Source organism: Rattus norvegicus, chromosome 8 (genome assembly GCF_021556685.1).
Source record: "Rattus norvegicus strain SHRSP/BbbUtx chromosome 8, alternate assembly SHRSP_T2T, whole genome shotgun sequence".
NCBI lineage: Eukaryota > Metazoa > Chordata > Mammalia > Rodentia > Muridae > Rattus > Rattus norvegicus.
Genome location: NC_141541.1, coordinates 68,118,665 through 68,130,000, shown reverse-complemented (window position 1 = coordinate 68,130,000; position 11,336 = coordinate 68,118,665). Strand labels below are relative to the sequence as shown.

At 48.9% G+C, this 11,336-nt stretch overlaps 1 protein-coding gene across 3 annotated transcripts in view; it reads left to right on the top strand.

The window, feature by feature from the left end:
• Nucleotides 1-11,336, top strand: part of Thsd4 (thrombospondin type 1 domain containing 4) — a 627,039-nt gene that overhangs the window by 603,816 nt on the left and 11,887 nt on the right. For all 3 annotated transcript variants that reach the window (XM_087562028.1, NM_001429247.1, NM_001429249.1), the window contains 4 exon segments: nucleotides 675-879; nucleotides 1,347-1,520; nucleotides 4,707-4,880; nucleotides 9,197-9,376. In XM_087562028.1, the coding sequence (XP_087418154.1) occupies nucleotides 675-879; nucleotides 1,347-1,520; nucleotides 4,707-4,880; nucleotides 9,197-9,376 (733 nt within the window).

Here is an 11,336-nt window from a genome sequence, read left to right as displayed (position 1 = left end):
GAACTGAGGGGCTGAGGGGCTGAAACAAACCAACAGGCTTAGCCAGGAAGCCCATCCAGGAAAATAGGGGAGGCCATGGGAATGAGAACCCAGTGAGGAAGCTCATATGTGAGCTGAGTATAGAGACAGTGCCAAGCCGGCAAGGAGGAGTCAGTCAGGAGGCGTGTCTACGAGAGAGGTTGACAATGGGTTATTGAGTGATAAATGAGATGGCCTTAGATGGATTAGGAGGGTCCTAAAAGGTCAAAGCTTTAGAGTAAAGAAAACTGTAATTTTCACCCAAATATATGCTGAATGTGTGATCATGTTTCATTCACTAATTGCAAGATTGGCCATAAAATGACAGGCAGTAGAGGATGCCTCGATTGAGATCTCTCGGCTCCCAAGTGGGTTAGCATTATAGGGAAATTAGGCTAACTTGGGGGTGTCGTTGAGAAGTTCTGCTTGATCACTAAATAAGAATCATCTGCGTCTTCTCACACTTTCCATAACCGGGTACAGAAAGAATCTGGGAATCTAGTCACGGTAAACATCATTCACAAGCAGCTCCCTTACAATCACAGGGCCTTTAGACACTGCTGTGGGAAGAGGGCTCCTCCCCCACTCCTGCCCAGTGATTGTGTTAACCGACCCTCTCCCTTCTCCCTCCACCCCCAATCCACTCCGTGAGCCAGCTGGGACATCGGGGAGTGGTCTGAATGCAGCAAGACCTGTGGCCTGGGCATGCAGCACCGCCAGGTCCTGTGCCGCCAGGTGTATGCCAACCGTAGCCTGACGGTGCAACCCTACCGCTGCCAGCACCTGGAGAAGCCAGAGACCACCAGCACCTGCCAGCTCAAGATCTGCAGCGAGTGGCAGACTCGGACTGACTGGACCTCGGTACGGGACCTCCCTCCCTCCAGTGTCCACTCTTCCCTACTAGGACCTGCGACTCATAAGCCTCAGTAGGGTGGGGAATGTTTGCTGGGCAGCCTCTTAGCAAGCACAGCTCCTGCCAACAACTCGGTGGAGTTCAGACGAGTTGAGCATGGCGTATATTTAGTCTCATGGGTGAACCTAAGAGAGTCCAGTGCCTGCAGACGTCACCTGCCCTATGTCTCCCATGTGTTAGAGAAGGTTAGCAACTGCTGTCAGAACCAATGCCTTCTGGTGCTGTGTGCCCATTCTGGAGATAGAAAGACTGAGGCCCAGAGCAGGCCAGTATGCCATCCAAGAAGGTTCTTGGAGGAACAGGCCATATAGTTTCCCCATGGTCACTTTCTCCCCTGGGAATTACAGGCAGTGGACCCAACAGCAGTCCTCCTGACACTATCTGTTGGGGGTCACCAAAGCCTGCTGTGTTTCAGTGCTCAGTGCCCTGTGGCGTGGGACAGAGGACCCGGGACGTAAAGTGCGTGAGCAACATTGGGGACGTAGTGGACGACGAGGAGTGCAACATGAAGCTCCGACCAAACGACATCGAAAACTGTGACATGGGACCCTGTGCAAAGAGCTGGTTCCTCACTGAATGGAGCGAAAGGGTGAGCATGCCCCAGGCAGAGATCAGGGTGGGGATCAGCTGTGTCACAGGATTTCCCTGAGCCACTCAGGGACACGCTATAACGCAGAATCCCAAAGTCAACTCCTTCCCCCAGTGATACATCAACAGTGTCTCCCTCGTCCTCATAAGATTCCAACGGCAAACCAGGGTCACCCTCGGAATCCAAAGAGTTTGTTGGGCTCTCTTGCCGAGCATGGACAAGGGGATTGCTGCTGAGTGAACCCAGCACAGCAATGTGCATCTGTGGGTGGATCCCCTCGGTCACTGTCTTAGTCAGTGTCCCGCTGCTGTGAAGAGAGCCCATGACCATGGCAACTTTTATAAGAGACAGCATTTAGTTGGGACTTGCTTACAGTTTCAGAGGTTTAGTCTAATGTTATTGTGGTGGGGGAGGGTTAGTCTAATGTTATTGTGGTGGGGGAGGTTTAGTCTAGTGTTATCGTGGTGGGGGAGGTTTAATCTAGTGTTATCATGGTGGGGACCATAGCAGCACACTGGCAGACAGTGCTGGAGAGGTTGAGAATTCCATATCCAAATCCAGATCCACAGACAGCAGAAAGGAGAGACACCAGGCCTGACTGGAGCATTTGAAACCCCAAATTCCACCCCCAGTGACACACTTCCTCCAAGAAGGCCACACTTCCTAATCCCTCTCAACTAATTAGACTCCCTATGATCAAACAGTCAAATATATGAGATGTGGGGGCCATTCCCAATCAAACCACCACACTAACTACCCTCCCCAGCCCGTCTATATTCTCAGAGTCTCCTAGGCCATGTGTAGTTAGAGAAGAATTGCACACCAGTAGCTGGAACCCTGAGTCCATGGACCCTCCCTAAGACCTTCCTCTCTGAGAAATGTCAGCATTCCACAGGCCCAGCTGTGACTGACTTCTTACAAAGTGTGCTCAGCTGATCTGTTAAAGATGGCGGCTGGTTCGCTCTGAGGGCCACCAGCTGCCACAATATCTTTGGCAAAAGGCTAGAGACGACTCGTAGATTCACATGAGGACCAAGGGTCTCTGCAGTTAAGGAGGGGGTGTAAAAGAAAATTAGCTTACATCTCCTCAGCGTTCCAAGACTGGGAGATGACTCCATAGATTTTGTGCCTGCAATATAGTAGGCACGCATTGAATTGTGGGTGCTTTCCCAGTTGTTCAGTAGCTCAAAGCATGTGACGTACTGTCCCCAATCTCAGAAGCCTGGCCTTTCTCAGGGCTGCGCTATTAAAGAAAACTCACAGGCAAATGTGGCTGATCCTCACTTACCTCATGACTGCATGCACGAGAAGCCAGCAGTCAGCTGACTTCCTCCATCAGAGATGGAGACAGAGTTTCTAATGAAAGATTCTGAGGATGGATAGAAAAAGAGTCGCCCAAGAGGGTGAAGGAATGCGAGGAGTGAAGACAATGCTTGTGAGTGGTCGAAATGTTGGGTCTTGCAAGTATTTATTGTGATGGGGGGAAAGTGTAGGGGCTAAGGAGATGGCTTAGTGGGTGATTGCTGCTCAAGCATGAGGACCTGCGTTCGATTCCAGTACCCACATAAAAGCCAGGCATGATGGTAGCATCTGTAATATTAGTTCAGGGAGATGGAGTTCACTGGTCAGCCAGCCTATCTGAACCCACGAGTTCCCAGTTCAGTGACCTTGACTCAGAAAGAGAAAGAAAGAAAGAAAGAAAGAAAGAAAGAAAGAAAGAAAGAAAGAAAGAAAGAAAGAAAGAAAGAGAGGGAGAGAGAGAATATGAATAGAAGGAAGGAAGGAAGGAAGGAAGGAAGGAAGGAAGGAAGGAAGGAAGGAAGGGAGGAAGGGAGGAAGGAAGGAGTAAAGTCAGATCTGCTGGTGCACACTTTAATCCTGCCACTCAGGAGGGAGAGGCAGGTGGACTTCTGTGAATTCCAGGATACCCTGATCTATACACAGTGAGTTTCGGGCTAGCCAGTGTTATATAATAAGACCCTTCTCAAAAAATAAAAATGAATAAATAAGACAGAAAGCGACTGAGGAAGGCACTGATGTGAGTAGTTATGAGAACCTTACAGGAAGGTGACCTTCACCAGGACGATGCTCAGGGATCCCTGTGTCTGTTTCTGCAGTGCCCGAGTGTGACTGGGATGCCGTCTCTTTTCTGCCTACCTCAGCAGATGTGCCTGGTCTTTCAGGAGCACATATGTGCAGCTCAGTCCCTGCTGTGTGGGGGGTACCCCATTTTCCCCCATTTCCGCTGCAGGCTTCCAAGGCCTGAGAAGCTCCTTTAGATCGAAATCTGCCGTGCTTTCCCCAGCCACTGGCATAGTAGAGAAACTTTCAGGTCCCATCATCCTGGTCCCCTCTCTGGGGGCCTGGCTCTATCATTGACCAATTAAATACAAGGGGCATTTGGGGACTGGCTCACCCCAGGTGCAGATACCTAAGTGTAGAAGGCAAAAGATTAAATAAGTCCATTCAGCAGAACTTATGTAGTTCAGTGAGTCCCTGACCCAAAAATATAAGGTAGAATGCAGTTGAGGAGGGCACACCAGCATGAACTTCACACACACACACACACACATACACACACACACACACACACACACACATTCACACACAAGTACATATACATAGTTACAAACTGTATTTACACACGAAAATTTTAAACAATTTGAAAAACAAAGGAAGGGAATGTGTAGAGAGCCACGTGACTTCAGAGGCGGCAGAGAGTGTGTTAAAGGGGTAGGCAAGGATGCCTTAGAGGAAAGGCACTGGAGTCCAGCCCTCGAGCTCCTGGTGTTTCTTGGGAAGACATCCAGGAAGAGGGAACCCCGTGCTCTCAGAGCCTCTTATGTGTCATGGGACTGCGGCCACGCTAACTATCTAGAATGGGGTACCGGGTGGAATATGGAACATATGTAGAATGGGATAGTCAGGACCACTTAAAATTGATGAATTGTTTGTTTCTAGAGATTCCCACATAGCACGTGCAAACATGTGTCCGTGAGTAACTAGGACTCTAGAAGGCAAAGTAACAGATAAGGAGGAGACTCCCTTCGTGGAGTATGTCCTGTGTGAGAAAAGGTCAGCTATTTAGAGAAGAAAGTTGGAGGGACAGTGAGTCCTTGGCATCATTTGGAGGTCTCCCCAGAACCTGCAAGGACCCTGCTAACATGCCTTCTTTCTGTCTTACAGTGCTCATCAGAGTGTGGGGCTGGGGTGAGGACACGCTCGGTGGTGTGTATGACCAACCACATCAGCAGCCTGCCATTAGAAGGCTGTGGGAACAACAGGCCAGCGGAGGCTACACCATGTGACAATGGGCCCTGCACAGGCAAGGTGGAGTGGTTCGCTGGCAGCTGGAGTCAGGTGCGTAGCCAGAGCTGGGTACATCTCTCTGTCCCTGGAAGAGGCAATATAGCAGAGGGGTTAGAACACAGCTTTGAATCTGTGCTACTAGCTACCTGTCATGACCTGGAAAAGCTGCTAATGTTCTCGGTTTGTCATTCAGCCAACGGGTGCATCCTTCCTTCCTGTGTGCCCACCTAAGCACATTATAAATCCAACAAGATTCAGTGTACACCTACTGTGTGCCCTCTTAAGCACCTTGTTCAGCCAAGATTCAGTGTGCACCTACTGTATGCTCACTTGAACACCCTGTTTAGCCAACAAGATTCAGTGTGCACCTACTGTGTGCTCACTTGAGTACCTTGTTTAGCCAACAAGATTCAGTGTGCACCTACTGTGTGCTCACTTGAGCACCTTGTTTAGCCAACAAGATTCAGTGTGCACCTACTGTGTGCTCACTTGAGCACCTTGTTTAGCCAACAAGATTCAGTGTACACCTACTGTGTGCTCACTTGAGCATGGTGAGCTACCATGAACAAAATAAAGTTCTGTGCTTCAGGGAATGATCATGGGCACCCTGACGTACAGTAAATGCGGCAGGTGGCTGCTGCTGCTGTATCTTACCATTAGCTGGTTTGTTAGGTACTCGACAATGTCAGAAACTGCCGTTTAAAAATCTGGAGATGGGGCCGGACATGATGGCTCGCAACTTTAATCCCACCACTCAGGAGGCAGAGGCAGAGGCAGGTGAATCTCTGAGTTCAAGAAACTCTGGTCTACAGAGCGAGTTCCAGGATTACACAGAGAACTATGTCTTGAAAAACAAAATTAATAAGTAAACATAAAAACACGGAGACTGGGGCCTGAGAGATTGGTCAATGGATAAAGCATTTGTCACACAAGCACAAGGGCCTGTGTTTAGATTCCCTGGAAGCCATGTGAAAGCCAGACACGGCAGCACACATCTGTAATCCTGGTACTTCTCGGCTGAGATGGGAGATGGAGAAGGGTCCATGGGGCTTGCAGGCCAGCCAGCCTGGAATACAGCAAGAGAGAGAGCAGCAAGAGACCCTGCCTCAAAGTAGAATGTGAAGGTCAATATGCACGCTTACCGTGTCCTCCAGATATGCAGCAAGGTCATGTTTGCCCACACGCACACACATGCACACATACATCATACACACAGATATTTAAGTGTTTGCTTGTATAGGAGTGCTCGGTTTGCTTGTACACATGCATGCCAGAAGAGGGCATGAGATGCCTTTATAGATGGTTGTGAGCCACTATGTAGTTGGTGGGAATTGAACTCAGGACCTCGGGAAGAGAAGCCAGTGTTCTTAACCACTGAGCCATCTCACCAGCCCACCGCACTTCTTTTTAAAGCTGGAAGTATATGTTATAAAAACAGATAATAAAGAAACTAAAGTGACCTTCGACCGATGAGCTGATTTTTCCTCCTTGTTCAGCATTGAGTGTGAAACCCTGAGGAAAAGCTAGAGAGCCAGCCCAATGACTGCCCTGTCACAGCCCCTACCCCACCCACCTCCACTGCCTGCCTGGATTTGAGTTCTTGGCCCTCTTAGCACTGGCTCCCGGGGCTGGCTGATTCGCCAAGGCCTTTTGTTTGAAGGTCATGATTTGTACGGTATCCAGACGCTGGCTCCGTAGGAATTTTTTAAAGTAGCTTCAAAGACAGACCTTGACAAAATTGGCCGACTTTTCCCTGAAACTGATACAGGCCCTTTGGAAAGCAAGTCGACAGCAAAGGGCAGGAGGCAGAACACACCATTTGCCTTCCCCACCATGTAGGTCCATTTTAAGGAAATAGTCAGCTGGGTGTGGTGGCGCACGCCGTTAGTCCTGGCACTCTGAGGCAGAGGCATAGATCTCTGTGAGTTCAAGGACAGCCTGGTCTACAGAGTGAGTGCTGGAAGAGCCAGGAATACATCATGAGAGCTTGCCTCAAAATAAATATTTTTAAAAAACAATTATTCAAAGGGAAAAATAAAGATTTCTTCAACAAGAATGCTCCTGACCTCAGGATCTTGTCATTTGTCCTTAGCCAGTAAAATGTCACATAAAGATCACATGTCTACACATGATGCTGTCACAAAGATATATAAACAACAATGCTCATTAGAGTATCCAAGGTGCACATGACACCATAGCCAGCCGCAGAGTATGAAAATGCAAAGCCTGGTGCTTGGGGAGTGTTGGGGGTGGCTCTCCCGTTCAGAGCCTGCGGAAGGCCTGAGCTCAGCTCTTCATACACACGTGGGGTATCACAACCATCCTTAACTCTGGTTCCAGGGGATCCAATACCCTCTTCTGGTTCTGTGGGTTCATACTACATACATGCAGGTAAAGCCCACACACACGTTTTATGTATGTGTGTACGAGTGGGGGGGGTCATATATTCATATCCATGCAGGAGTGCTTCGTTGGTAATTTGCCTAACATGCATGAAGTCCCAGGTTCAGTCCTCGGCTCTAATAAGATCAGGCATGTTGCGCATACCTGTAATTCCAGAACTTGGAAGGTTTAGATTTAGGATTTAGAAAGATCCTAAATTCAAGATTATCTTAGGCTACATGGTTGAAGCCAGCCTAGGCTACAGGACATCCTCTGTTGAAAAATACATATGTATTTTATAGTCTATGAACTGTTATGTAGACTGTATGGGGAAATGGTTTTTCTTTTCTTAGACTTCTAATGTTTTGATTGATAAAATCTGTAAAATTCAAAAGCTTCAGAGGAAGGGGTTGGAGTATTTCTAGGGCTGCTTTCATGGGCAACCCTCATGGACATTGATATAACTGAATCCAGCTCCAATCTCAGGGGACTCCTGACACAGTGAGGTAATTTCACCTCCCTGAGTCTGTTTCCTTAGGAGGTATCTTTGCTTTCCTGCTGCTATGATAAGACACTTTGGCCAAAAGCAAACTGGGGAGGGGAGGGTCATTCCATTCTGTTCAATGCTTTTCCAGGTCACAGTCCATCATGGAAGGAAGTCAGGGCAGGAGCTCAATCAAGGCACTTCAGAAGGACCCTGCTTACTGGCTCCCTCAGGTTCAGAGTCAGCTACCTCTCTTAGACAGCCCAGGCCCACCTGCCTAGGGATGACACCAACCACAGTGGGCTGGGTCCTCCTACATCAATTGGCCACCTGCCTAGAGATGGTACCGCCCACAGTGGATTGAGTCCTCCTACATCAATTAACACTCAAGAAAATGTCCATAAGCCAATCTGATGGAGGCCATTCCTTAACTGAAGCTCCCTCTTTAGGTGTGTCAGGGTAACAGCCAAGGTTAGCCATCACAGGGACAGGTCATACAGGGTGTCACGCATGGCTGGCAGTAGAAAGCACTTAATCAAAATCAGAACTCCTCTCTGTGCTTATTAATTGTTTTACCTGACAGCTGAGCCATGCCTTTGCCCCAGCCACGTGCCAACAAGCTGCACTATGGCCCACGACCCCACAGCAGACATGGAGCCGTGAACTGGATGGGAGCAGTTGTGCCAGCCATGGGACTGGCAGCTCAGCAGCTGCAGAAAGGACAGAGGGTACCCCAAGTAGTGTGGCTACTGTCACCCCTGCACACATCACCGCCTCTGCCCCCAGGTTACTGTCACCCACAGACAAAAATGGATCTATCTTTGGAGTGTCACACCATGTCCTTGAGAACCCACTGAGACCCAGGCCTTGGCCCATCTTCTCTCAGCCTTGGTGCTGGTGTAGTCTCACAGACATGGCTGCAGTGGGGCTCAGGTATCAGTTGCACCAAGACGTTGTCCGGCCCTCACACAGGCCATTGTCAGTGTCTCCTTCAGCTGGGTCCACCTTATTCTCTTAGACAAGTTCTCCCTCTACCCTGGAGGTCACTAGTTGGTCAGACTGGCTGACCAGCGAGCCTCCAGGATCCTGTCTCCACCTCCCAACACTAAAAGCCACACTTGCTTTTCACATGGGTGCCAAGGATCTGAACTTGGGTCTTCTCGGTTTTGCCATGGACCTTTTACCCACAGGGCCATCTCTCCAGCCCCTATATTCCTTATCAGCAATGGAGTTTACCAGTGCCCCTGCCGACTTCTGTTAATTTTTATGCATTTTGGTGTTTGGCTGCATGTGTCACTGAGGGTGTCAGAACTGCTAGAACTGGAGTTGTGAGCTGCCATGTGGGTGCTGGGAATTGAACCCGGGTCCTATGGAAGAACAGCCAGTGCTCCTAACCACTGAGCCATCTCTCCATCCCCAATTTCTATTCTTGTATCCTGTGTCTTGCTCTTCGTCCCCCTTTGTGTCCTGTGACACCTGTCTGTCTCGGCTTCTTCTCCAGTGTTCCGTCGAGTGTGGCAGTGGGACACAGCAGAGGGAGGTGATCTGCGTTAGGAAGAATGCAGACACCTTTGAAGTGCTCGACCCTTATGAGTGTTCATTCCTGGAGAAGCCCCCAAGCCAGCAGGCCTGTCACCTCAAGCCTTGTGGTGCTAAGTGGTTCAGCACAGAATGGAGCATGGTAAGTCGTGGTGGCCCATAGATGACTCTGGGGAGGGTCCTGGGCTCAGCCCATGAAGAGATCCTATATTCCCTGTGGCATCTACTCAGTAGACACAGTGAGGGAGAGCCTGCTCTGTCAGGGAACCCTGAAGCTTACAGATTTGGGTTTCTACACAGACGTGTTCAGAAGCCAATGGTTCTCAAGCTTTGGGGCATATCTGGGAGTCTTGCTTAAAAAGACTAATTCTGCGCGCGCGCGCGCGCACACACACACACACACACACACCAGCTAAGACCTTTATGATCACCAAGCAGTACATGGGTATCTTGGGCTGCATTTTGACAGTCATCGCTGCAGAGAATAGAGGTGGTTGAAAGGACTGAACGATTGCTGTTTAAAGCACAGCACTGTAAGCTGGGCACCGCCACATGTGCCTGCAACCCCAGCACTGGGGAGGTGGAGACAGGCTAGCTGAAGTGATGAGCCTCAAGTTCAGTGAGAGATCCTAGCTCAAAAAAATCAAGTGGTGAGCTAGGCATGGTGGAGCATGCCTTTGATCACAGCACACAGGAGGCAGAGGCAAGCAGTCTCTGTGAGTTCAAGGACAGCCTGGTCTGCAAGCAAGTGCCAGGACAGCCAGAACTACATAGAAAGACTGCCTCAAAAATATATTAAATACATACATGCATACATACACACATACATTCATACATACACACATACATACATAGATACATATAAACATACATACATGCATGCATGCATACATACAGTGTAGAGAAAATTGGAAAAGATACTGCTGCCAACTTCTGGCCTACACATGTATGCCCACACATGTGCACACATACCTACAAACACATGTCCCCACATATACACATTTACACACACACAGAGAGACACACGTGAATACATACACTACATTGCTACATTATGCAGTGAACCCTCTGTGAGAGTTCTGTGAGTTCAAGGCCAGCCTGGTCTACAAAATGAGTTCCAAGACAGTCAAGGATGTTATACAGAGAAAACCCCCATCTCAGAAAACCAAAATGATGATGGTGATGGTGGTGATGATGATGATGATGATGATGATGATGATAGTGGTGGTGGTGGTGGTGATGATGATGATGATGATAAATTTTAAAAAGAAATTGTCTTTTAAAAATTCTTTCCCAGTTCCACCCACTTAAAGAACCTAGAAACCAAATAGACCCGATAGCAAAAGGACTTTCTCCCATCCAGAGTGTAGCTTTGATTGACATTAGTAGGAGCCAGAAATTCTTTAATACCGAATCTTCTTCAGGATTCAAATGTCACTCTTACAACAGCAGATGAACTAAGTAGTGTGAGACATTGCATGTCAATGGCTGCTGACATCCCCAAAAGAAAGACAACCACAGCAAGGCCCCCAGATACACCCCAAGGCTTGAGAATCATTGGCTTATGAACGTGTCTGTATAGAAACCTATATCTGTAAACTTCAGGGTTCTCCAACGGAGCTGAGGCCTCCTGTGGATCTAACTAACAGTTTCTAGAAAGTGGAGAAAACAGAGGTTAAAATATGCTGTGGGGATAAGGTCAGCAATCAAAGGAAAGCTCCACAGAGCAAATGACCCTTGGTTCCTTCTCCAAAAGAAACAACGGCTGGGGATGTAGGCCAGCGGGCAGAGTGCTTGCCTAGCATGCACAAAGCCCTGGGGCCCGTCTTCAGCACCATGTAACCCGGGCGTGGCAGCACAGGCCTGTAACCCCATCACTTGGGAGATGGAGGCAGGAAAAGTTGGAGGCTACCCACACGAGACCTCTACAAGATGGGTCCCAGCAACAGACCCTCACAGATGGGGAAGGAATTCATGAGGCCCCGCCCCTCTCTGAGGAGCTGTCCTCAGGTAAGGGTTGCTGAGAGAGGAGCAGTCACTTTCTTCAGCAATCTAGTCACCGATATATCGCCCTCCCCCCATGTTCATACAAGCAACCCTAA